Source organism: Miniopterus schreibersii (assembly GCF_964146895.1).
Source record: "Miniopterus schreibersii genome assembly, chromosome: 20".
In the NCBI taxonomy this organism is placed as follows: domain Eukaryota; kingdom Metazoa; phylum Chordata; class Mammalia; order Chiroptera; family Miniopteridae; genus Miniopterus; species Miniopterus schreibersii.
In genome coordinates this window covers 15,287,398-15,315,132 of record NC_138122.1, presented here as the reverse complement: position 1 = coordinate 15,315,132, position 27,735 = coordinate 15,287,398, and the positions used below count along the sequence as shown (strand labels likewise).

The window sequence follows — 27,735 nt, the reverse complement described above, 5'->3', positions numbered from 1 at the left end:
CCAGTGAAGTAGACTTAGGGAGGGATTTCATTTTGTGGTCCAGGCTGTGCTCCAGAGGGTAGGGAGCAACACTGACTAGCACAGTGCCTGGCACAGAACTGATGCTCTGTGAGACACTGGCTCAAATCAAATACAACACCAACAGTTTCAGCTATTTTAAGACCTAGTTACATGCAGCATTCCCCACCAATCCTGGTCTGCACACAAGGCTGATCCCAGGCCTCCCAAGAACAGTTTAAAAGAACGGACTTGTGTTCTCTCCTGAGACATTCTACTCATTCTGCCTTAACTTGGAAGAAAACAGGAAACAGTTGAATATATAAATAGGCTGAGAGAAGAATGAATTATGTGAGCTCATTGGCTAATGAAAGCTTCACTGCATTTCAGCCATGTCAGACCCTGTATCACAAAAGCCAAAGCCGAAGTACAGTGATCCTGAAGTTCTCTGAATCATAAGCAAATGGGAATCCTAAACCCAAGGCCTCTTTCCAATCTATACCAGGTAAGCCCCATTGCTCCCATACTGAGACTCTAAACATCACAATGAGGGGAGAGGCAGATTAGTTGTATTCTGAGTGCTTAAGATGTACACCCCATATCAGGTGGTTCTGCATAACCTATAATTTTTATTCCTTCTGAGGAACACTTACTATATGCTAGACACTGTTCTAGGTGATGGAGATACAGCAGTAAACCAGACAAGAAAACCTCTGGCCTCATTACATTCTTGTGGTTGCAAGGTAGAGAGGGGTTACAATGGACAGGAACACAGACAAAAAATAGTGTGCTAGAAGGTAAAAGTACAATAAATAAAGGCAAGGAGAAAGTCATGTCTGTCAGGGGACACAACTGTATATAGGGTGTTCAGGGAAGACCTGAGAGGTTGACATCTGATCCAAAACATGAAGGCTCCACTTTAACTCAGGTCCACTTACTAGTTTCAATTACGTTATACTTTAAAAACCTAAGTTTCTGTTTATGTAAAATGCAGTTATTTATCCCATCTACCTCACAGGGTTGTTGCCAAGAGCTATTTGCATAGCAAAAGTGTGTGAAAGTCAATCATGTCAATGAATATTAGATAACTACATCATATTGTAGAGAGAAATCCAGTGAAGGGGGCTTAGCAGACTAGTCCTGAGCTCTCTGATTAGGCTGAGGGCTACTAAAGATAGAATGCATTCATACAAGGGTACAGGGTACTTACTGGTCTCAGTGTCTTCTGAAAGTGTCAGCATATAAAACCAGCTGAAGCAAGACACTGAGACATGGATATTTTAAGAATCACATCAAAACACAAATACTTCTTAATTACCAAGTATTGTATGGGAAGGACTAAACTGCCCTTAAAGGCTAGACACTTCTGGGAGTATAAAAGGGGTATTAATGGGACAGGGCACACAAAGGGCTTCTGGGTAGCTAACAAAGGAGTTTGCCTTATACATTTGTTTAATGTGGTTTTTCGTTTTATTTTCCAATAAAAAAGAACAGTATTGCTACCCCTGCCCCCAACTTATGATTCCTTTCATTTTACTACTTGTTGAAACTAGCAGAAAGAACAGGAGGAGAGTGAAGTCAAGTTATCATTTGTTAATGGCTCTGATCAACAAACCTATAACAAGGGATAGTTTGATAACTCGACAAGGAAATTGTGGGGGAGGAAGCTAGGTAGTTTTACTTTCTATCATCTGAAAGCATAATTGCAAGTAAGGAGCGATTCTAGCTACGTTTGTAAAAACGCATCCTTTAAATCAAGAATATAAATAGCCCGGCTGGGCGTGGCTCAGCGGTTGAGTGTCGACCTAGGATCCAGGCGATCAGGGTTCGCTTCCTGGTCAGGGCACATGCCTGGGTTGCGGGCTCGATCTTCAGTTGGGGGCATGCAGGAGGCAGCCGATCAATGACTCTCTCATCACTGATGTTTCTCTCTCTCTCTCTCTCTCCTTTCCTCTCTCTGAAATCAATAAAGATATATATGTAGATATATATATAAGGAATATAAATAAAACTGCCTTGGCCAGTGTTGCTCTGTGGTTAGAGCATCAGCCTGTGCACCGAAGGGTCTCGGGTTTGATTCCCGGTCAAGGGCGTGTGCTGGAGGCAACCAGTGGATGTGTTTCTCTCACATCGATGCCCCCCCCCCCACTCTCTGAAAAGCAATGGGGGAAAAAATCCTCAGGTGCGGATTAGTAACAACAAAAAATTTTAAAAAAAGAATATAAATAAAATTATGCAGGATGAAAAGCCTATTCCCATGCAGTAGAATTCAACCATTATTCCCTTTACTGAATATCTGGACATGGATTTCTCACCATATGTTGTACATATCAGTGTTTACAACAGAATTATACTGTGGATAACTAATATGCTAACCTGAGGAAAATTAAATTGCAAATCCCTACAAGGGTAGGATTAGTAACTTACCTGTTTCTGAATCCATCTCTGGTTCTGTCCACCTGTGGTTTGCCAAAACCAGGCTGATAGAAGTTTGCTGCCTGCACTGCAAGGTCATGTGGCAGGGCCAGCCCCTCCAAAGCTGCTGCCTGTTGCAATTCTAGCTGGCTCATCTGCTGAAGAGAAGTGGCAGAGGATCAGAATAAGGACAATGAACTTTATACAAAGGTCTCTTTTCACTCTTTCAGCAGCAGCTGAGAGAAGTTAGATGCTTTAACCTGACTAAATAGTACTATCTACCAAACAGGATTTTGACTACTGAAATATGACTTTAAGTGTTCACCAATTTTCTAGCCTTCACTTGAATTATAGTTGAGCTTGAAGTACGGTTCAAAACCACCTCCAAAAATTGCAGCAATCTAATTCTCCACCCCATAAACAACAGTCAAGGTGAAAAGCAAGCAATAGATTGTGTTTGACAAAGAGCTCAGCTGGACCTGGGCCGTGACAGGGCTCATGGGCTTGCGCATGCCTTGGAATGGATCTCCGAGTAGCTGCTGTGGTCCTGGTGTGAAACCTGTTGGAAAAGTTACAGTATCAGTGAGTGTCAAGATAGCACATGTCCATCAGAGAGGCATTATCACCAATACATGCTGTTCCTGAATACCATCTCTTTCTAGTAGTATGTCTTCTCAGGCTGATGATGTCCCTCTTCTGCACCCCCCCAGCAGGCTATGTGGACATCAGCACTTAATGACCTGAATTGCTACTGTACCCATCTTCCCCACTAAGCTGTCAGCTTTGTCCCTTTCAGAGTTGAGATCTCTATCTGTGAGAGAAGAGCTTTACTAGCCAGTGATCTGGCCCATTACCACCAAGCCAGCTAATACCAAAGCAGAAACCAGTGCTGAGGTTCACACTCTTTTCATTGTGGAGGGAAGATTACAAAAAACCTCCTCTGAAGACATGATTGGCAGGAGTCAGGGTGGTAGTAACACTATGAGATTCTGCCCAACGCATTACTAAGATAGCTTTCTGGAAGTGTTTCCATTCATATTCTGAATTAGCCACAGACTTTACAGTTGAATGTGATATATCAACTTCGTTAGGTTGGTAAAGAACCACTAGTCTGACATACTCTATCAATAAAAAAACCTAGGAGGTCAAATTAACTTTTTTGGATTGAATTCCCAAAATAAGACTAAGCTGGATCCAATTTAGATCTATCTCAAGAGAAAAACACAAAACTATAAAATGAACTTACTTATCTAGAGGGACAGTTGGATAATAAAGTATGTCCTACATTTGTGTTCCCACCACCCGTGTAAAAAAAAAAGTAATAAATCCACACATTTCTTTTTAAAGTCGTCAAGGATGCCAATGAAAAGACTTTGCTAATTCTAGGGGACAAGTATAACTTTGGTCATGGGGGTGGGGGTGGGGAAATGCGCATGGCATGAGGAGGATGGATGGACGGACATCTACACGAGTATTTACCGATTGGTGATGGTAGTCGAGGACGAAGGTAGTCTGCTGAGGCTGCTCGTGTTTGAAACACCTGTGACAAGGGAGGAGATGGTGTTCTTTGGCCCAGTAAAGATGTTGTAGGCTCCAAGCTCCCCATAAGGCCACTCAGAAGGTTGGAAGAAGCAGGTCTCTGAACTGGTGGACCCAGAAGTTCCTAAAGGCAGAAAAGTCAAATCCTTGTGAACAAATCTAGTTCTCCCTCTTAGAGGCTATGGATTAGGGATTGACTTTTGGAAGCCAATGATGAAACTCCCTCATGCGCCACTGAAGGACTTGTCACATGTACATGCAACACATTTCTCTGAATATTCAGTTAGCAACACTGCTTTAAGTTAGTGCTATAAATACAGGATACTTTAAATTTTCATAGAAATTGCAAACCTGCAAACTGGAAGTCAAGCGCTTGCTTTGTCATTTTTTTCTTTTTATCTACCTCCCCACCCTACATTGAGACTAACAGCAACACAAAACTATGTTAGGCAGCAACATATCCTCAACTGCCAGGCAACATGGATCATTCTCTAAGGCCCAAAGTTGGACCACTGCAAAAACCCAGAGGACTACTGCTCAGGACTCCAAGGCTTAGGTATAAGATTGTGAAGTACCTGCAGGATGTTCTTAGGGACAGGCTGGCCCGGAATCTCAGCAGGGGACATCAAATGGCTTTCAAGGTTTCGCTAAAAAAGTCAAATGAAAACTGATTTTAACCTTTCACACTTAAAGATTAATTAGGGACCACAAGAAAGCATTAAAAACTCTTCAGGGAGTCAACAATTAACAGCAGAATAATGTCAAAGTCACAGAAAACTAACTTAAAACAACCTGTTCCATTCTCTCATCACATAGGTCCCCAAGATCTGGAACCTGAAAGAATCTTCACATGTATATGTACAGTCCATTCAGAGACCTTCAGACAAGGTCTTTTCCTCCCTGTAGTAACCCTAGTCCATTTAACTGTTTCTAACACGGACCAAAAGAAGGGAAAAAGAAATGGTGAAACGGGGGAGTACTTATTTAGTAAGAAACCATATGCAGGAAATCTGGATAATTTATAGATTTTTGTTTTCGAGGCAACCTTTGCTACCCTTTAACAAGATTTACATATGAGGCGATACTAAAAATCTAGTAAACAACGTGCAGATTTGGCTAGATTTATTATAATTCAGTTTCATATTTCAGGAAAATTAAAGTTTATTATTTATAAGCAAGCTGTTTCAAATTGGTCTCACATACAGGGCGAAATTCAAATCCTCCATTTTTTGCTCTTTTAATGAAGTCACAGTTACGTTTTGCATTCAACTTGCATTACCTCCTGCACTTCAGTACATCCTCATGCCTAAGTGCTTTCTTTCATACAGTTTCCCTTCCACTAGGTAGAGATGCCAAAGTCTACAGCAGTGTCCTTGGCATGACAAACAGCCCAAAGATATCCAAATGTTTTATTGGTTTTTGAATTGGGACTGACTGCAGATAATTTTAATAAGAGATATCCTTCAGAGTAATTTAATTCTTTCTAACAAAAAACAAATAGGCAACTTTATACTTCATGGTTTACTACAAAGAACAACTCAATTTGAAATGGAGTTCAGATTGAACCAGCATGTTTAGGGGATGAAACAATATGATTGAACCTAAACAGATGTAGGCAGATCAGAAATAGTATACATCACACACACAGCCACAGTAATTAAAAAAAACCTTGTTTTTAGATATAGACCATGACTCAACAACATGCAAATCAAGCAATATTTTGGGATCATGCCTGGTGTGCTTATTACATTATTTTTCTTGTTACTTTCTTTTCTAGGTTGAGTTTCTGTTACTTTTTGCCTAGCAACTTGAATTATATCATCCATCCCTTTATGTAGGTGCTTGAGGCCCAATCCTTTGGCTGAAACCAGACATATTTCAGAGCACTGAAACGCAAACACTGAAATAGTTCCTCTGACAACTCGGAGTCAACTATGTTACTATCAAACCCTAGAATCGTACCCATATCTGAAAAATGTTCAAAAGCATCATATTAACTATTGAATTTTCCTGTTCTCATTTCTTTACTCACACTAAAAGAAAGAAGTTACAAAATTTGATCCAGTCACCAAGACACAAAGGTAACAAGAAAGGAGTACAGAATAGTTTGCAATCTTTTAATCTGGCCCTTGTTTGAAAGAATTTTTATCTAATAATTCTTTGTATGGAAATAACTCTAAAGCAGTTTATAAGAAGTATTCCCCTAAATTGGCATGGTGTGGTCAGATACATAGGAATAAAGACCTACCTGAGGTACCACCTTTCAGAGGTGGACAGTTCTAGCAGTAAGGCCAGGAACAATGACATTTCTGTTGGAATCTCTATCGCTAACTGCTGGTCATATGAGAAACACCAAAAATCAGTTCCCTTTCCATGGTCAAGGCATAATGAATCAAATAGCTATGGCTGCCACAGCTAACTTGTAGTTCCCAGACAAGAAGGTATAAGGAGAAAACAAGAGGCAACACTCAATTTGGTAAATATGCTATAACACAGCACATGGAATGTCTATGTTTTTATTCTTCAGGTTTACCCTGCTTCCTTTATCACTTTCTTCAAGGGGTAGCAATACTGACACATAGGCCATGGCTGAGAACCACCCTCTAATGTGTTATGACAAAGATCAGTGTTAGGACAAAGATCAATATGTACTACACACCTGCATTTACGATACGCAGTCACCTTGTAACCCAACTTCATGCCTAAAGGTGTTTTATAAGTTTGAAGTCACAACTTTTTCTATTAGTAAATTAACAGAATACAATTGTCTTAAAAAAAATTCATCCTACTTTACAAAGGTTTTGTATAACTGCCAAGTACCTAATCAAGAAAGCAGGTAATCCCAGGTATTTGGGTGTAATTAGAAGGTGAGGAAAGATCTACTATAAATACCCAGTAAGTTATTTTAAACAGTAGCTGAACAAACAAAACTTTCTTTGGAGCTCATCCAAAAAGATATTTTCCACCATTTTTTTTTCCTTCACCATTTTTTTAAAGCACTGACTTAAAGTTATGTCTTACTTTTTCAATCTTTATACTGTCACGCACAACACATATAGATTAACCACAAACCTGCTTTTTCTAGTAACAAATAGCATAGTGATAATTAAAGAACACACAAAAGCATCAAAGGACCAAATGACTACTAAAAAATTTCCAACTTACTCAGAAACATTTTCAAAAATCCATTTATTGTGGGCAGTGGAATAGAAAGAGGGAAAGGCTGGGGTCTGTGTCAAATACTTACGCTGACTTTGGGCTGAGAAGGCAAAGTCCCACTTGCCTTCATGGTGTTCACTAGCTTGTTGAACGCAGTCATGTCTCCATCTTTTTTGAGCTGTCTATTGCTGGTCACAGCACTCAGGGTGTCCTCCAAGTGCTCTGCCATGAAGGGGGTTGAGTTCTTCAGCTGCTGGTCCACCTTCAAGCCCTTGAGTCCTGCTTCTACCTCTTCCACTGAAAGCACAACTCCTGAATGTGCTGAAGGGTTGAGAAAGTCCAGGTTAAGCAAGCAAAGGAATATGTGGATACCGTGATGGTTAAGGTGAAAATAAAAAAGGCTCACACCAAAAACAGACTGAATACGCTTAAAATCATTGTTGCTCAGTTGAAATTAGGCCATAATTGTGTACTTAGTAAGAGATGGCATAAGCTAAACCTAAAATGCTTTGGTACTAAAGACAAGGGGACCATAAGCTATGCTTTCAGACTTGACAAGATCCTGCTATGCATCCTGTACGAGGACCTCTTATAATAGTCTTCTGGAGACTTGTTACCAGGGACAGGAATCCCAGATAGTCCATCATCAGCAAGACTGCCACCAGCACTATGGTTATTATACCACTAAGGTTTTATGTTGAAGGCTTATAACCTAAACAAGAATATGGCAGATTGGAGTAAAGATGCGAGGAGCTGCCAAATTATGCTCAGGAAGACAGCATTCACTAGAGTGTTATAAATGGGCTCCAGGTAAGGAGGAGCTGGTGGAAGGGTTATTAGGGACCCACTGACTACTAAGGTTCTTAAAGGGGGGTATTTGATAAAGTTTTTTTTGAAGAATGTTAAACAAAACCCACCATATATTTGACTTTTGATGAAATAGCAGTATGTTAGAATTAACTGTCTCAAGACTGAGTATTCAAGCTTTTTCAGAGAACTAAAGCAGACTCTTGCCTGGCTGGTGTGGCTCAGTGGTTGAGCGTTGACCTATGATCTAGGAGATGGAGGTTCAGTTCCTAGTCAGGGCACATGCCCAGGTTGTGGGCTCAATCCCCTGTAGGGGGCGTGCAGGAAGTGGCCGATCAATGACTCTCTCATCATTGATGTTTTTCTCTCTCCCTGCCTTCCTCTCTCTGAAATCAATAAAGATATATTTTTTAAAAAAATCTGTTTAAAGCAGACTCTAGTAAACACTTACAGCTCTCTTTAAGTTTTTCTTTGTTTGCAGAAAGACTGGAAAGAAGAGGTTTTAAATCCACTTTGGCTTTCTGTAGCATTTCTAAAATATCCACTTTATTTTCAGCATGGTCTTCCAATGGTATAGGAGCAAAATAATTCCCCGAATTCTGTCCAGGAGAGAGGATGGCTTGCTCCAGACCTAATATTGCAAGTAAATATATTCATAATTGATCCCAATAAAGCACAGAAGCATATCTTCAATAGTAGTAAAAGGACACAATTGAAGCCTTTTTTCAACATCCAGAGACCCTTTAACCTTAAAGGACCCCTGACTAATGAAGACAATGAACAATGTCAGAGAAAGCTCAAGTCTATGTCCAAGGCCAGAATCTGAAGCCATTTTACCTGCAAGTCTCTCCAGTTCTTCATGTGGTGTTGACCCAAGACTGCTGGATCTGCTTCCTGATCGGCTTGGGTTAGAGAACCACCTACTGAATCGACTGGCAGAGACTGACCCTTCTCCCAAAACATCTTCTATCATCTAAGAGGAAAGACAAAAGGAGCTAAGATAATAGTTTCTAGGTGAAAGGGACAAGAAGTTTCAAATTTTAAGAAAGAGTCACTTACTTTGATACTTCCTTTGAAGCAGCTGACCTGAAGGTAAACACTTTCAGAACTTAGGATTTTGAACATCTTTCATTTTTCTTCCCCTCCTGGGTCATTTCTGAGTAACCCAAACTGGAGCATAACCAACCATTTACTTACTAAGCATATAAAGCAAACCTGTGTGCCTCAGAAAGTGTTTTTTTCCTGTCCTTTGCCTCATCAGAAAACCAGCAGCACCAGGAGTAAAGCATTCCATTGCCAACCTGAGGAGTGGCCTTCAACTAAACATCAGGCATGGGAAGCTGATGAAAGAAAATCCTTGCTTCAAACATCCTCGTGGTTGTAATGAACATAAAACTCAATGCTGATAATTTCAGAAGCCAAAAGCTAATAAGTAGAGCTCATAGATCACAACTCCACGTCAAAGTTTAGAAAGTATCAGAATGTGAAAGATGAACTTTTAACTGATCTCTAATATCTGTTTGAACTTAATGAGGAGTTTTCAGGTGTTTGTTTTGTTTTAAATCCGACTTCCGTTGTTTTTGGCTTAATAATAAGGCCAGCTAAATGATGCACTACGATCAGAAATAATTTCTTCAACACTTTAATAATAGTAATTTCTATTACCAATCCTTCTTAAAAACTAGATTTAAACATTTTTTAAAAATGAAATTTTCAATTTTCAGTTCTACCCTATCATAAATCCAATTAAATATCCAAATGGACCTTTATGCAGTATAGTATTATCAATATTTAGAAAAGATAAATGTCAATCCAAAAATGAGGCACATCCTTGAAAATAAGGCATAAACTTTTACTTCTATACCAATAGAAAACAGAAAACACATTTCCCCCCAAAACTGGTACATGGATGACAGAGTTAGTCACTCTTTTATCTTAAGTCTAGAACCCCCCGTTTCCAAAGTTCAGCAGTAGATGGTAAGATTTATTCTTTTATTCTCATCTGGAAGAATTTTCTCATACCCAATCTAAGCCACAAAATGCTTCTTTCACACAAGAAAAGGGATTTTAATTCAAGACACTAATTTGATCATTATTTGTGGCACTTCTATTTCCTGAGGTATTATTCAGATAGTTTCAGTGGCATTCTACTTGTAGACTCATACCTTAAACAATGCTGACTTACAAGTGCACTTGCAATAATTACAGTATAAGAGAAGTATTATGAGTGATGTGGCACTGTGAAAAATTTGGAATTGTACCTTAGTGATAAATAGAAATTATTTTAAAAGTAATTAAAAGCTATAGATATTAAAAATATTTTAATGTTGAAAAGAGTTTGACATTTTATGAATAGCAAAAATGGCTTTGCATTTTAATCCTTTTATTTCCTCTATCATACTATATAGGAAAAAAGTCAGAAGATATACAGAAGGAACATGAAAAGCAAACGACTTGAATATAAAATATCTGGATATTTTCTAAAGATATGAAAGTAAGTGTTGAGAAAGTAATTTCCATATTTTGATCATCTACCAACTTTGTTTTGTTTAAAGAAACTAAATTTTATTATAGCTAAAACATAAAAAGTAGAAACAAAGTTACTTTTATATACATTTACTGGAAATGCCAATTACAAGAAACTAAAGCATTTTAAACCTGAGATGAATCCTTAAGAGTTTATCTAGTCAGTCATTTTTATCACAGAGCAAGCTGGGATGCTCTAACAGCAGTGCCTCCCCCACAGCTCCCTGGCACAGGGCATGGAGACCTGGACCCATAACTCTGATTTCTTTGTCACAACATCCTCTGCTACATTCTTGTCAGCCATGAGCTGGTCGAGAAGACTGAACTGCATTCTAATGTTTCAGCTGTTCTTTCTAGACTAGGTTTTTTTATAGCACTTTTGAGGTAACCTATCAGTCTGGTTCCTCAAACAAAGACATTTAGACAAGTCATATCCTAAGATTCATATTATTTTGATTATCAGATAGATTTTGTGAAATATTTTTGATCTTCGACAATTACTACATTTTATCGATCAATGCTTTTCTTTTATTACTTTCTACTTTTACACAATTGTTTGTATTTTTGTATTTGTTTCACTGTAGTCTGATTTTCTGGGGATTTCTAGTGAATACATTTAAAGCTCTAAGTTTTCTTGTAAGCATACTTTCAATTACTCCACCAAGGGTATTCTATGTTATGTTCCTGTTCATCACTCCAAATAGTGTTAGAATTTGTCTTTATTTCCTTTTTTATTCATTCAACATATTTAAGCACCTGATATGTGTTAGGCACTGTGGTAAGAGTTGCATCATACCTAAAATAACTTATTTTTATTATTTAAATGAAATTATTTGCACAAGTGATCCAAATGTTCAGTTTGTGGCTATCAGCTTCTAATATATTATAATGCCAGTAAATATAGCCCACAAATATAGGTTATAATTCTGCTTATACCTACTAATACTCAACATTTGTGGAGCTTACTAAGTAGTACTTCAAGCACTTTATACAACATTTATTAAATGATATTCAATTCCTACTTAGTCTTTCTTATTTTTCCCAATTGACTGGTCATTTTCTGAGCAATGTATCAGAGTTCAGCTGGTTATATAGCATAATCAGAGCATCAGTTTTTACTGACCTCAGTTTTGTTTAAAATGAGTCTTTTATAGTATACATGCCTTAATGAACAGTACCTCCATGAAAAACATGGAGAACCTACTGCTCAGCATTAGCCAAGTTTTGGTTGTGGGTGAGGGCCAAAGGATAAGATGGTGCTGAGTTCCTATTCCTCTCTTATGCTTTAGAGGCAGTATAATTGTGGGGAATTAAGAGCAGAGACAATTAACTGAAACTGCATAAATTAGAATTCAGTTTGTACACACTTACTGTGTGACTTTGGGCAAGATATCTAAACAACCTTGTGCTTGTTTCTACATCTATAAAATGGAAACAGTAGTAAGCTAATTTATAATGGTTTTGTGAGGATTAAATAACTTGTATGTAAAGCCTGAAACAGTCAGCACTATGTGTATTAGTTACATATCATTAACGTTTAGTTTTGAATTCTCCCTCTGCCTCAGCACAAAGATAAGTTTATTTTTATTTTTTAAAAAATATATCTTTATGAGAGAGAGAGAGAGAAACATCAATGATGAGAGAGAGTCATTGATCAGCTGTCTCCCGCATGCCCCCAAATGGGGATCAAGCCCACAACCCGGGCATGTGCCCTGACCGGGAATTCAACCCCGATTGCCTGGATCCTAGGTAAATGCTCAACCACTGAGCCACGCCTGGCCGGGCAGTAAGTTTTGTAGATGCTAACATTTGGAGCCAAGTACAGGCCTTTAAATCCTGACCTCTTACTATGAAAACTTTTTACAGCAAGATTTTCATGTCTTCTTAGAGAATGAAAAAAAAAAAGTCACTAAACAGTTATCATTAAAATAAAAAATTTACTGTCCCCTTGAAAGCTAAGATTTTGACAGGACCACTCAATTTTACATCAAGTAAATTAGGCTCACATCTGGATGCAACCCTTCTCCTACAATGAGCCAAAGGACTATTGGCTACCTAGTAAGGTATCTGGCTAGGAAACTTATAAAATTGCTGCTACAGCCTGGCTGATGTGGCTCAGTGGATGAGTGTCAATGTATGAACCAGGAGGTCATGGTTCGATTCCCAGTTCCAGTCAGGGTTTCGGGCTCAATCCCCAGTAGGGGCCGTGTAGGAGGTAGCCGATGAATGACTGTGCTGTAGAGAAGTGTGGTCTTGGACTATGCTGGTCCACATAGAGATAAGGTCAGAGTGAGAATAAGTGCTTAGAGACTTTTATAGCAGTTTGTCATTGCGGTGACATTTGTGCTGAAGTATTTGCCCTCAATGGGCTGGAAATAAAACCAGAGAATTTAAGTACTACCCTAGAACTAACTCATCTGTAACCCTATACCTAATACGCTATGTAGTGTCTGCTCACCTATTCTGGATGGCCATCTTTTAGAGGTTGGGGGTGGGGTGGGGCAGGCAAATGACCAAAGTCAATGCTGTCTGCTCTGTTGTGCCGAGTTTTGTCTGCTCATGCACTAATCAAACAAGGAGCAGTAGAGTTATTGAAGTTAAATTCCATGAATTCTAAAAGACTGTTCAAACTTACTTGCTGTATTTGGTGTTATAAATGGGACATCTGGAATGTACAGATGCTTTTGGTCAAATGATTTTTAAATTCTACTTCAACAGAGTTGTCGGCTCTTTCAGCAACCACAGAAAAACTCGTTTCTGTGTATGTAGGCTACAGTTTTATGTTTTCTCCAAAAATTTGATGAGGCTACACCAATCCCTAAATGGCTGAAGGGAATAGGAGCAAGGGCAAGTAGCAAATGAAGACTGGGAATGTCTTACCGTTTCTACTTTAAAGGTCGAGAAAGACTAGACCTCAACTGTTTAACAGCAGCACTGACAGTATCCCAAGTTCCTTTTCACTAAAGCTTTTCAGAACCATCACATCACAAAGGTACCACCTAAACAGCCAGCCTTACCCAAGGAATGCAAATCAGCATGATAACAATCTTACCAGTTATAAAAATCCACCTCTACAGTAAGTCTATGTAACAAACCCTGAAATACTTAAAAATAAAAGCAGAGAGGATTTACTGTAGGGGCTTCCAGTCAAGATGGCAGCATAGGTAAACACTGTACTCAGATCCTCCCACAACTACATAAAAAAATACAACTAATCTTTAGAACCACCATCATTCACAACCACCTGAAATCTAGCTGAATGGAAGTCTTACAACTGGGGAATTAAAGGAAAAGCCCCATCAAGACTGGTGGAGGAGCAGAAGGGCAGAATGGGCTGGTCCCATACCCATGTGTGGCATTTTTAATCGGGAGGGATATCTTAGCTGTGGAGGTCCACCCCTCAAGGAGCTATGGGGCCCAGCCCCACACCAGACCCTTCAGCCCAGGTTCCAATGCAGGGAAGAGAAGTCCCCGTAACTTCAGGTTGTAAAAACCAGTGGGGGTTGCCCTGGCCATTGTGGCTTAGTGGTTAGAGCGTTGGCCTGTGCACCAAAGGGTTGTGGGTTTGATTCCGTGTCAAGGGCACATACCTTAGCTGCAGGTTCAATCTCCAGCATGGTCGGGGAGCATACAGGAGGCAACCAATGTCTCTCTCTCACATCGATGTTTCTGTCTCTCTCCCCCACCCCTCCCTTCTACTTTCTCTAAAAATGAATGGAAAAAATACCCTTGGGCGAGGATTAAAAAAATAACGAAGAGCCTGGCCGGGTGTGGCTCAGCGGTTGAACATTAACCTAGGATCCAGGCGATCAGGGTTCGATACCCGGTCAGGGCACGTGCCCGGGTTGTGGGCTGTAGCCGATCAATGACTCTCTCATCATTGATGTTTCTATCTCTCTCTCTCCCTCTCCCTTCCTTTCTCTGAAATCAATAAAGACATATTAAAACAACAACAACGAAGAAACCAAAAACCAAACTAGTGGGAACTGAAGCTGAGGGAGATGGGAGACGAGGTGAGGCGAGGCTGCTGGAGTCCTAGGCAGTTCCTCTTAAAGGGCCCATGCATGGACTTACTTGGACTCACGCCCTCTGAGCTCCAGCTCTGGAACAGGAGCTTGAAAGGAATCAGACATATGGGGAGGAACTAAATTGTCTGGCATCAGGGCAAGAGCTGGGGGCAGCATTCTGCCAGGCAAAAGTGCTGGCAGAGGCCATTGTTCCTTTGCTGAGCCTTTCCCCCACAAAGCTTGCAGATGGGCACCATGTCTCAGTCTCCACCAACCCTGCTAAAGCTATTAGCTCTGCCCTGGTGATTTCTTAGGGCCCCACCCCACCCAACTTTTGGGCTCATCCAAGCCATTTCCAGTGGCTTTTCTATACAACTGGCCTCTCTTGCCTCATGCTTCAAAACAAGCAGCAGCTGGCCCCAGTGTGCCCAATACCTCTCACTAAGTGGCCCTAGGTCTACACTAGCAGCAACCTGCCTTGGTTCACAGCTTGACCTCTCCCAGGCAACTCTAAGCCCAACACAAGTAGTAGCCATCTGCAGATCACTCTGTAGCTCATGCCAGGTGGCTCCAGGCAGGGTACAGGCAGTGGCTGACTCTGCACCTCCTGGGAGGCCCCAGAACCAGTGCACCTGGTAGACAGCTTCAAACCACGCTGGATTACAACTCTACCACCTCCATGAGCGACACATTTAAGTGGTGGACTTGGTGAGCACCAAAGCCCCATTAAAGCAAGTCCTGCTCCGTAGGGTTGTCTCCTGCACAGAAGCTCTTCCGCTGTAGTTGCAGCTGGTCCTCAGAAAATTTGCCTGGGGGTCATTCCCTCCCAGTGTTGCAAAGAGCAATCAAGGCTCAACTAAAACAGGACAGTGCACTCAGCCCACACAGGGGTACACTCGGAGCACCCAGCTCAGGTGACTGGGGAGGCTGTGCCACTGGGCCCTACAGGACACCTACTACACAAGGCCACTCTACCAATTCCAGGAGTCATAGCAGCTTTACCTAATACACAAAAACAAACACAGGGAAGCAGCCAAAATGTGGAGACAAAGAAACATGCTGCAAATGAAAGAACAGGAGAAATAAGTCTCCAGAAAAAGAACTAAATAAAGTGAAAGCAAGCAAACTACCAGATACAGAGTTCAAAACAATGATTATAAGGATGCTCAAGAAACTTAGTGAGAACTTCAACAGCATGAAAAAAGACATAAGAACCATAAAAAAGAACCAGTCAGAAATGAAGGCTTCATTAACTAAAGTGAAGAGTAATTTACAGGGAATCAACAGCAGAGGTCTCCGAGAATCAAATCAGTGGTTTGGAATATGAGGAAGTGAAAAACACCCAATCAGAACAGCAGAAATTAAAAAGAATCCAAAAATTAGAAGACAGTGTAAGGAGCCTCAGGGACAACTTCAAGTGTACCAACATTTGCATTGTGGGAATGCCAGAAGGAGAAGAGACAAAGCAAGAAATTGAAAACCTATTTTTAAAAAAATGAGAGAAAACTTCCCTTACCTGGTGAAAGAAATAGACATACAAGTCCAGGAAGTACAGAGTCCCAAACAAGATGAATCCAAAGGGGCCCATATCAAGACACATCATACTTAAAATGCCAAAGATTAAAGACAAAGAATCTTCAAAGCAGCAAGAGAAAATCAGTTAATTACCCACAAAGGAGCTCCTATAAGACTGTCAGCTGATTTCTCAACAGAAACTTTGCAGGCCAGGAGAGTGGCAAGAATATTCAAAGTGATGAAAAGCAAGGACCTACAGCCAAGATTACCCAGCAAAGCTATCACTTAGAATTGAAGGTCAGATAAAGAGCTTCCCAGACAAGGAAAAGCTAAAGTTCATCACCACCAAACAGTATTACACATCAGTATTACACAAAATGTTAAAAGATATCCTTTAAGAAGACAAAAAATATGAAATAAAATGGCAATAAATACGTATCAACAATTGAATAAAAATCAAAATAAATGAACAAGCAGAACAGAAATAGACTCACAGATACAGAGAACATTTTGATGGTTTGCCAGATGGGAAGGGGGTTGGAGGGATGGGTGAAAAAGGTGACTGGATTTAGAAGTACAAATTAGTATAGTATAGTAATGGGGATATAAAATACAGCATAGGGAATATAGTTAATAATATTCTAATAACTATGTATGGTGTCAGATGGGGGTGATGACTTAAGTTTTATGTCTAATCACTGGGGTGTACACCTGAAACTAATATATTTTGACTAATTGAAAAATAAAAAATGATTAATAAATAATAAAGGCAGTCAATATTCTTAAACATCCAAAGAATTCTTAGTCCAATGCTACCAACCTGGAAAAAGAGTTAACTAGTATAGAATTCTCAGGCATTTCCACTAAGGCTCTCAAAACAAAGCCAACAAAAATTCAAAGGAGTTATTTGAATTAAAAAATTCAAGTAAGAGTTTATTAAATATTAAGAATAAAAGCCAAGCCCTGACCAGGTGGGTCAGTTGGTTGGAGCATTATCCCATTCACCAAGAGGTTACAGGTTTCGATTCCCGCTCATGGCACACACCTAGGTTGCAGGTTTGATCCTCCAGTAGAAGTGCATATGGGAGGCAACCGATAGATGCCTCTCTCTCTCTTTCTCTCTCTCTCTCTCTCTCTCTCTCTCAAATCAATAAACATATCCTTGGGTGAGGATTAAAAAAAAAAAGAAACCCTAAAACCCCCAAGGCATCTAGCAATACTTCAAAAAGACGTATGTTAAAGGCTCAGGTCAAATTTAACCATATAGTTGCTCCATCCATTTTATAAGTGTGCTGCTACACTCACCGAAGCCAAGCATGGCACCTTATCAAGGTTAAAGAACTCATTAAAGTCAAATTCTCCTGGGGACTGCTCAGGCAGGACGGCATCCCTTGGCACTTCCTGATCAGCAGCAGGCTCCTGTGCAAGGATGACCTCCACCTCATCCTCTTCGGCCACTCCTCCATTGCACTCAACTATACCTGAAAGCAAAACCAGGACAAAAGTCTGATCAAGCGAACTGCTACAAACTTATTCTGTGGCCTCAGCTATTACCACACATGCAGAAGAGCCATAGATGACTTTAAAACTAGACTTCTCGCCCTGGCCAGTGTTGCTCAGTGGTTTTAGCATCAGCCCACGCACCAAAGGGTCACAGGTTCAATCCTTGCCCCTGTTGGGCAGGTGCGGGAGGCAACCAGCTGGTGTCTCTCTCACATCAATGTTTCCCTCCTTCCTTCCCTCCCTCTCTAAAACTCAATGGAAAAAAAATCCATGGGTGAGGATTAACAACAAAATAATAAAAATTTCTATAGATGGATGATTTTAATAATTTCCCCCTTCTACATAATTTTTTTTCCTGCTTATAAGTGTAATACATGTTCAAATTGTTTCACTCACCACCATATATACATCACTTAGCAGTGGGCCCTGTATAAAGTAGGTGCTCAATACATATGTTTTAAAATCATGCAGACAAGAAACATGTCTTGTTAACTGCATATACCCAGCACTAGTATATACCTGCAGAGAACTGCTACATGATAAGGTCAGTGGAAATCTGGAATACAGTCTAAAAAATGGACTAAAAGGCACGCATCATCCCTTCCCCTCCTTTCATTCTTGCAGCCAAGATGAAACTACAGGGTGCCAGTTTATCTTAAATACAGTAGGTACTAGGATAGCCTGGGCCTTTTGCAATTAACTGATGGGGTGAGTGAGCCAGGACCACTGGATTCTACTTGAGGCTCTGCCACAAAACCCGTGATGGGGTTTTGGGTTGTCCCCTCTTTCCAGGCCTGTCTCTTTTTGCATGTGTAAGGTGAGGAAGTGACACTACTGATATATATCGTTCCTTCTAGCTACTCCACTTGGTGATACAAGAATGGTTAAAATTCAGATTTCATCTCAGTGAGGAAAAATGTGCTTTTCTCACCAGTAGCCTGATCTTTAACATTAGGAGAAAAAGACTACATTTGCTGGAGCTGCTTTAGTTTAATGGAAAATAAGAAAAAGGCGTATCTCAAAGGCAATTTAATAGCAAGTCTCCCAAGTTACCCATCAGTTTCCTGCATCACCTTAGGGAAGAAAGTTCAACAGCATAATGATAATTTCTACGTATTTTAAAGATTGGGGGGGGGGGAGTGATTTCTCCCCTTTCTTTCTCTTAAATAAATCCCATTAGCTTATTTCTGCTTAAATATGTTTTAGCCTCCTAATTTTAAGGTGGCACCAATTAAATACTCAGGCATTCAAATAACTTTCCCCTTTTGTTGCCAATACCTGCCCAAATGTTTCCCCCCCAACTACAACAGTAAGGTAGAAGGAACTAGAATTTACTAAATAAGTGTCTCCAATAGGCTGAGCTCTGATGTGTACATTTGATCTTCAATGCTAAAAGTAACCCTTAAAGTTATAAAGTAGGCACTGTCTTCATCTTACAAAGAAACGGGCCCCCTGTTAAGAGTTTTATCAGAGTATCCTTTTTCTAAGCAGTAGCTCCAGAACTCAAAACCCAGGCCTGCCCACCTGGCTCTTCACTGCTTCTTCCCACTACCAGCAGCCCAGGGCTAGCCACCTCAGAGCCATGTTACTGCCCTAAAAACGACTAATGGGGCCCCCCACTCTGTACCAGGCGCATCTCACACATTAGCTTTGCCATCCTTAATTTAACAAGGGAAACATCTAACTTTATCTCATAGCTGAGGAAATAGTTTGGGAAAAGCCAAGTCACAGACCTAGGAAGGTCCAACCCCACAGTGGAAAAGGTGGACTCTGGCGCATAGAACATCTCGTTCAACTCCCAACTTCACTACTTATTCCCTTGTGTCCAGACGAGTCACTTAAGTCCCTTCTATAAGATGAGCATAAAAGCACCTACCTCACAGGATTGTTAGAAGTAGGATTATATAGACAAAATGCTTACCCCTCTGTCTAGTACATAAAGTGTGCTCAATAAATGAGACCCCTTATTATATCTACCACAGGTTTCTTATCTCTGGGGAATCCTTTTGTGTACACAGTGCTCTTAACAGGGTAATGTGAGACCTTTCTGTTTAGCATTGCAGGCAGAGCAAGTTGAGGAGATAGTATAGGAAGCAGTTTCAAAATCAGACTGCAACTTTAGGAACTTGCTACTTCCTAATAAATGGTGCCCATTCCTAAGTGTATAATTAAGCCTATTATAATCACATCTCATTTCAGAACAGTGAGCTTCCCTCCCAAAGCTTTTGCTTACCTTCCTTCACAGAGGCTGTCCGTCGCCTTGTTCTTTTTCTCCCCTTGTGATCTTCTTCTAGTATCTTATCATCAAAGCCAGTCAGCTCAATGGTTTCAGACTGACTTGTGGGTCCAGCTGAGAACCATTCTGGTTCTTCTTCTGTGTAGGAATCGTTTCTTCTACGCTCACCAAACACACGCTTACTATCCCCAAACTCCCTCTGGAAAAGTACATAATGCAGATAAAAAATAAGATTCCAGTTAAGGTATTTTTACCTCAATCAAGGCCTTGATGAATTAAGTAATGCTCAATAGTGCAATGAAGATACTAGACTTGAAGTCCCTCTGCCCCCATCCAGCTCTCTATACTCCTCCCTATCTGGCTAAAGAATAGGCTGCATTCATCCAGGATCTCAAAGCAATCCGGTACGAATGAAATGACTACTGAGCCCCTAAGTACACGAAGTACCAAATAACCTAGAAGACAAACCCTGAAACGCTTGTCCTTGTAGTCCCTCTCTCGATCTCTGTCTCTCAAGTCCCGCAGATCCTTATCGCTAAGACGGTGGTCCTTCTCAAAGTTCCTGGCAGAGATTATCCTCCCACTGCCAATTCTTCGCCCTCCAATCAGGCGAAGCCCATCATGGTCTTTCTCCAATGGACTTCCTGAGCGCCGGGAGCTAACAGCAGCTGTCACGTGACAGCCCCCTCCAAAGCTTCGTCTCTGTGGGCTGAGAACAACATCCAAGTCATCTTCTTTCAGGCGCTCTCGTGGATCTGGAAAGATGCCAGAATAAAAAGTTAAGCACACCAGCAAGGGCATTCTTCCTCTCTAAATGGTATGTTCATAACTGGTGGTGGTGGGGTTACTGGAAAAGTGTCACCACTAAATAGCTACAGAGTAACATGCACATTACATACTTCTTTTTATTTAATCCTCACCCGAGGATATTTTTTACATTGATTTTTTAGAGAGTGGAAGGGAGAGGGAGAGACAGAGAGAAACATCGATGTGAGAGAGACACATTGATTGGTTGCCTCCTGCACACTCCCCGATAAGGGCTGGGGATCGATCCCAAGACCCTTCAATCTGCAGGCTGACACTCAAACCACTGAGCCAAACCGGCTAGGGTGGTAATTCCTCTCTTAAGGTCATTTAAGTGAAACAATGTACCACAAAACCAATTTTATCAGAGGCTAACTGATATAAGCAAGAGTTAAACTCTTATGGCATTTCCTCAGTGTTTAAATGAAACAACACTGAACAAATGATGTTATTTGAGAACATAGCATACTAGTCAAAGAATGCAAAAACAAGCCACAGACTGGAAGAAAATATTTCAAATCATATATCTGATAAAAGACCCGTATCTAGTACACATAAAAATTCTAAAAAACTCAAAAAACAATCCAATTAAAACATGGACAAATGGTCTGAGGAGACACTTCACCAAAGATGATATATGGGTGACAAATATGAAAAGATATTCAACATCATTAGCCATTAGGGAAGTGCAAATTAACCATAATGTGATACTACTACACATCTGTTAAAATGGCTACACTCAGAATGCCCCATGCTCTCCCTCCTGGGAACACGCGAGGCCTTTCCATTGCCCAGCTTCTCTCCCCAGGCACGTTGCCTTTGCCTTTCTTTCTCCCATGCTCCAAAGGCCCTTCTTCTGCCTTTGTAACTTGTTTCCTGGGCCTATGCAGCTCAGTTGGCTCATTTCTACTACCTATATAACTTTCTAAATAAACTTTCTCTAATAATTTGAAAAATAAATAAATAAATAAAAAAGACCATTCCAAGTGCTGACAAGGATGTGGAGTAAGTGGAATTCTCATACAGCACTGTAAAATGGTATAACCACTTCTAAAAACAGCTTGGCAGTTTTGTTAAACACATCTACTATAGGACCCAGCCATTCTGCTTTAAGCTATTTACCCCAGAGACAAGAAAGCATATGTTTCCATAGAGACTTGTACATGAATGCTCATAGTTTTGGTTAATAGTAAAAAACTGGAAACAACCCGTATGTCCATCAACAAGTGAACAGTGGCAAATTCATTCAATGAAATACTACTAGGCAATAAAGAGGAAGGAATTATTTATATACCTAACAACATGAATGCATCTTAAAATAACTGTTTTGAGTGAAAGAAACGACCCAAATAGTGCATGCTGTAAATTAAATTCTAGGAAATGTAAACTATAGTTACAGAAAGCAAATCAGTGTTGTAAGGAAGAAACTCATAGAAGTACTAAGAAACTTTTGGGGGTGATAGAAATGCTTATTACTTCGATTGTGGTAATGGTTTTACAGATGTATACACAGGTTAAAACATCAAATGGTATGCTTTATGTGCAGTCTATTGTATGTCAATTATATCTCAATAAAGGTGTAAGAAAAATAAACATGTCAACACACACACACACACACACACACACTCTCTCTTCCTAGAAAAACCAGAAAACTGAAGATAAGTCCAAGTGAGAAAAACCTCTTTTAATCTTCTCACCAGAATCAGTTCCTAAAACATTTCGGTATGTACATTTCCAAAACTTTCATGCAGTGTCATTTTTTTTCCAACGCAAGATGTAATATGGGTGGCTTCATATAACTTAGTAAATACATCTCCAACATGTTTTTAACAGCTAAATAATGCAATATTCACACATACTCAACCCCCTTCTACTGTTGGACACTTAGGTTGCTTCTAAGTTTTCATCATTTTAATAAAGTTTGTGGCACATCGTTAATGATTGTTAGAATAAATTCTTTGTTTGAGGGACATTACTGCACTAAGTATACTGATAAATTTTGTGTAGAAGGGTCTTACAGTTCAAACTAGAGTCACCCCTATATTCTTTGCTCAGTTCCAAATTTGTTTTATGTCTAGTCTTCTCATCTCAAGAGGAGTTCCTCTTGCAACAAGTTCCTTGACTAGTTTTTATACTGCCAGGTCTCCATTTCACTCTTCAGTATCTTTTCTAATTTAAAGGGGTAAAGGTATAGAAGATCAAACTTTACTCCAGTCTCAAACCATATCTAAACCCTGTATTCAGACCATAATCCATTATGAATTAAGAACTGCCAGAACTGATTTATACTTGAGGACTAGTCTCAGATATGAGACTAAGCATGACCAGATTTCCAGCACAGCTATATGTTCCCTACCACATGTAATTCAGTTATCCACGTCAATGAAAGACATGAGTACTTTTCATTCGAAAGGACATAGCCCAGTATGTCTACTTGCCACTGCTACATAGGAAAGCTATGATTTTACTCTGCTAATCAGGAAAAGTACAATTGGTAAACCAGTTTCCTGATAATGAATGACACTTTCCCTTACTGCATAAAACTCTCACAGCTAAGAATAAAGCCGGCAGCAAAGAGCATTGTCTCCAAAATTACTGGCCCCACTTATGAGTGTTTCCTCACCTACTATCCTGCGCACCAGGGAAGGCCGGTCTGTATCCAACTCTTTCTTCACACTTTCCACTGGTGAGCTCCTCCCTGAAGCTGGGTAAAGAGAGGCATGCCACTTCTCAGGGTCCCAGACGCCATCACTACAAGTCAAAGGGTACCAACAGTTAGCACTTACACCCATGAACTACATATGTAGTCTATGCAAAAGGGCTAATCTGAATGACTCGTTTGACAGAGGTGGGGGCGGGGCACAGATGAAAAGGCTCAGAGTTCTGATCAGCGTACCTGGGGCAGACCCTTGAAGAAGGACCCTCAAAGCACAGTGCAGAAGCCACTGGTAGAGAGAAAATACCCTGATGTTCAAGTCTTAATTCTGCTTTCTAACCATGTGAGTTTGACCAAGTCATTTTCTAGTTTTAGTTTCATCACCCGTTAGTTAAAAGGGAAATGGTTTAGTTGTCCTTAAAAGTCCCTTGCAGCTCAAATCTTTGAATTAATGGTTCAAAGCAAATTAATAATGAAACTGATGAAGACAATGCAGTGAAATGCTAGTCATGTTTATAGCTTATCTGTAATATATTGTACTGAAGCCCAATGTCAAAAACCCTTATATCTCCCCACTCATAATTCTACCAAAAAGCTCCAAAACAATACAATTCTTAATTTACCAAGTTTAATATAACAAGAGGTTGACTAGAAGAAGCAATCCCTCCACCATCCCTGCAATACCTGTCATATTTTTCAGAGAGGCATGAAGGCCTTTGTTTGGAATGAGGGCGTTCTTTGATATCCAAGAGCTCCTCCTACAAAGAGAAATCAAATGATGATTTTGAATAATATTTCATACACTTTCGACTTAATTTTGTTTTCAGTAATTGAGTGTTTACCTTAAGCATTTCAAATAGTTCCTACTTATTTATACCTGACTTATTCCCAGAAGGACTGGAGTCAGTTCAAGGTTCTTACAAGAAGCTCAAGCAAAACTGGCAAATAACTTAATAGTGATCACTTTCTTGCTAAGACACATTCTCTCATAAATCAGTGTCCAATAATATATTCCACAACACTGAAGGTTCATCAAGGCATGGAATCACAAAGACAACCCCCAAATTAGGAAAAAAGTATTTACAAATCATATACAGTAGTCTCCCCTTACCCCTCATTTCACTTTCTGAGGTCTGGAATTAGATAGTAGTGAAGGCTGCACAACTTTGTGAATTTACTAAAAACCACTGAACCTTAAAAGCGGTAAATTTTGTATTTCTGAATTATATCTCAATAAAAAGTATTTTTAAGAAAATAAAACTGAGAGGTCCGGTTACCAGAGTGTAATGTTTTGTTTAATTTCTTTTCTCACAGACCTATTGTTCGAACATAGACTGCTAAATGCCAACTATCCTCAGATACAAGAGTCACTCAGGTTGGTAAAAATGTTTTAACTTCCCCTCTTCATATTATTCCAGTTTTCTTTGTTGACTTTATATACTAAGTGTGAGTAAATACTCAAGTGACTGACTGTACAAACTTGACATGCCTGTAGGAGCACAACATAGAGCAGTGAGCCAGTTGCACACCGGCATTAGCTACGCCAGCAGTACCATTAGTGACAGGGCACACTGCTAAGTGGATGGCTGAAACACACCTGTCTATGAAGGATGAAGAACCACTTTCTTCAATAACAGGCTGAGAACTGGGGAAACAAAACAATTCTTGGATTGTAAAAGCTGCTAGGAATAACTTTAACATCTAGGTAAAACTATACTTATGGTTCTTGAGAACAGGGTTTCATGGCCTCAAGGAAACCATATACAAAATTATGCATTTCTGCAGTAGTGTTTACACCTTCAAAAGATCTCCAATACCAGTGCTTATGGGACGGCGTGCCGGCCTCAGGCAGTTTGAACGTTTAACACAAAGATGGATATCAGACCAAATCATACAATTTATATCAACAATATGAATGACAAAATTAAAAAAGAATTGAAGAGATCCCTATATGCCCTGTTTTCTCAGTTTGGCCATGTGGTACATATCATAGCTTTAAAGACCATGAAGATGAGGGGCCAAGCTTTTGTTATATTTAAAGAACTGGGCTCATCCACAAATGCCTTGAGACAGTTACAGGGATTTCCATTTTATGGTAAACCAATGTGAATCCAGTATGCAAAAACAGATTCTGATATAATATCTAAAATGCATGGCACCTTTGCTGACAAAGAAAAGAAAAAAGAAAAGAAGAAAGTCAAAACTGTGGAGCAGATAGCACTGACTGCTAATAAGAAGCCTGGTCTGGGAATACCAAATTCAGCTAACACCCAAGGAAATGCAGCGCCAAATCCTCAGGTCCCCGATTACTCTCCAAACTATATTTTATTCCTTAATAATTTACCAGAAGAGACTAAAGAGATGATGTTATCCATGCTGTTTAATCAGTTCCCTGGTTTCAAGGAAGTACGTTTGGTACCTGGGAGGCATGATATCGCATTTGTCGAATTTGAAAATGATGGACAGGCTGGAGCTGCCAGAGACGCTTTACAAGGATTTAAGATCACACCATCCCATGCCATGAAGATCACCTATGCCAAGAAATAACATTTGGGATAGTTGTCTTTAAAGGACTTGGTGTTATTTATCGTGTTTGTTTTCATAACAATTGGTCAGGCCATTTTAATAGTTGGGGATGGGAAGAAGTGAAAGTAAAATTTTTGTGTAGGTTTCTAAAAATTACCTACTAGTGAACTATGAAATGTGAAGGCCTTAATTTTGTACAATAAACTTTTACTTGTATTTTTACATTAAAAAAAAAAATCTCCAATAGATCCCAAAGAGGTTAAAAAGTGGTACTTTAAACTGATTATGTTTCTCAAAATGTGACCCAAGGTCCACCTGGGCATTTAGGAAAAAATGAGAGAGATCCTCTTCATGGGGCTTGGAGAGCTGAATCTGTTAGCAAAGTCTTAAGTTGCATAAGATGGTATCCCAGCCTGAGAGGATCCCCCACTTAAGTGGGGAGGAGTCAATACAAGGTTTGCTTTTTTCATAACCGTCCACTGTACATTTCCTGTGTGCCAGGCTTAGTGTCTAGCATAGGCAGCTGACTCTTTTTTTTGGCCCCAAGGCTCCCCAGTCTCTCAAGAGAAGTGTTTTTGAACTTGCCATCTTATCAAGAGCCCTTAACAGCAATTATTCCTGGAAAGGAACAGCTTTGGGATATTTTCAAAGGAAACCTTCAACTTTAGCTCAAGGAAAAATACTTGGAAAGTGCCCACTATGAACTGGGCGTGCTCCCTCCCTAAGAGTATTTCAGGAGGGAATATAAGATTATCCTTTTGGAGAGTCCTAAGAACCCACAGGAATTTACTGAACATGAACAAATTCACTAACATTATCATCTGGACAAGAGAAGAGCTAACATCTGAGATCTTACTTTCTTCACAGGTTACCAAAACCTAATCAGGCAAGAACAAGCTGCTAACTGCCCACAAGTCACACACCCAAGAAAGTATAAACACATTTTCTTAGTTTTAATAGCCTTCCTCAAAAGAAAACGTCAAGCCTCCCAAAACAATTTACGTATCTGGGAATAACCTCTGTAGACACCTACTTTCAGTGATCAGTATGAAGGGAGAAAGCAAACGAATATGGGCAGAGCCCAAAACAACTGTGGCTAAAATCCTTATCGTTTCTTTCTGCAGGAATCCCATGAGAAGCAGCTATGCATTTTGATGACACTGACATAGAAGAATTTCACACAAGTCACTTATAGACAATAAAAGGGGAAATATTATTTACCTTTGTGATTTGAATTCAATTCACAAGGGTAGAAAGCTCAAATTTTTGATAATATAGATATTTTGTAAAAACAAACAAAAAAACCCAAAGTCTTCTTTCCTTGTTAATGGTCAAAACACTAGAAATAACCCCAGTACCTCACCTGTGTGCATGCCTGGCTCTTCCTAAACAAGGCAAATGTCCCTGGAGCAGCATTTGGGTTGGGCCTTTGACCTCCTCCCCAAGTCCCTACCCTCCACACACCCACCAACATTGGGCTTGGCCCATCAGGCTCTCAGATGACTGCTGACTGACCTGATATATTTCATTCTACCAAGTTACATGACTTTTCTGGAAGGGTTAGAAAGCTTTTAAAAATAGATCACAATGGGGTAATGGCATCCATAGATAATACTCAGGGCAATGGTGAACTAATAACATAGGGGATACACGGGATACATTCCAGCATCCCTTACTCATGAGGTTTGTTGCTCAAGGGGAATCCTACAGAACAGTTCTTATAGGTAAGTCAGGATTTAGTCCCTGGATTCACCCAAGCATCTAATGGTGGCTGATTTAATGCAGACTTCCTTCTACTGAAAGAAGTTATTTGAAGCTAAGAAGGGAAGGGGAAAAAAAAAAAAAAAAAGGAAAGTCTATTTTTTTCTGTTGATCTGGCCTATGCAATAAAAACAAACCAAAGCAATGTAAAATGTTAAGTAAGCAGTTGGGTATCTATTAGATGGAAACTTAAGAAAATTATTTTTAGGGTGGTGGCATTACATCTTCAATAGGACTTTCTGGTTTCATATTAAAATGGAGATGGTCACTGTGACATTTAAAAA

General features: G+C 39.9%; 1 protein-coding gene, 1 long non-coding RNA gene and 1 pseudogene across 8 annotated transcripts in view; 2 read left to right on the top strand and 1 right to left on the bottom strand.

The window, feature by feature from the left end:
- The window catches only part of EIF4ENIF1 (eukaryotic translation initiation factor 4E nuclear import factor 1), a 40,424-nt gene that overhangs the window by 5,846 nt on the left and 6,843 nt on the right, over positions 1-27,735 (bottom strand). For 3 of the 6 annotated variants that reach the window (XM_081122869.1, XM_081122867.1, XM_081122868.1), the window contains exons 3-14: positions 23,849-23,922; positions 23,132-23,259; positions 20,173-20,459; positions 19,702-19,903; positions 17,271-17,446; positions 8,755-8,890; positions 8,369-8,548; positions 7,199-7,431; positions 4,527-4,598; positions 3,892-4,075; positions 2,892-2,971; positions 2,425-2,567 (exon numbers count right to left, since the gene is read on the bottom strand). In XM_081122869.1, coding sequence (XP_080978995.1) covers positions 2,425-2,567; positions 2,892-2,971; positions 3,892-4,075; positions 4,527-4,598; positions 7,199-7,431; positions 8,369-8,548; positions 8,755-8,890; positions 17,271-17,446; positions 19,702-19,903; positions 20,173-20,459; positions 23,132-23,259; positions 23,849-23,922 — 1,895 coding nt within the window. Of the gene's footprint in view, positions 1-2,424; positions 2,571-2,891; positions 2,972-3,891; positions 4,076-4,526; positions 4,599-7,198; positions 7,432-8,368; positions 8,549-8,754; positions 8,891-17,270; positions 17,447-19,701; positions 19,904-20,172; positions 20,460-23,131; positions 23,260-23,848; positions 23,923-27,735 lie in introns of all 6 variants that reach the window. The other 3 variants (XM_081122865.1, XM_081122870.1, XM_081122866.1) reach the window with 1 other exon arrangement.
- On the top strand, positions 388-26,905 carry LOC308549828. The gene is made up of 4 exons (XR_013997793.1): positions 388-502; positions 10,326-10,411; positions 24,479-24,539; positions 26,815-26,905. It is a non-coding gene; the product is annotated as an uncharacterized lncRNA (long non-coding RNA).
- LOC308549827 (U2 small nuclear ribonucleoprotein B'' pseudogene) lies at positions 25,037-25,795 on the top strand (annotated as a pseudogene). Its single transcript has one exon. The product of its transcript is annotated as a U2 small nuclear ribonucleoprotein B'' pseudogene (transcript).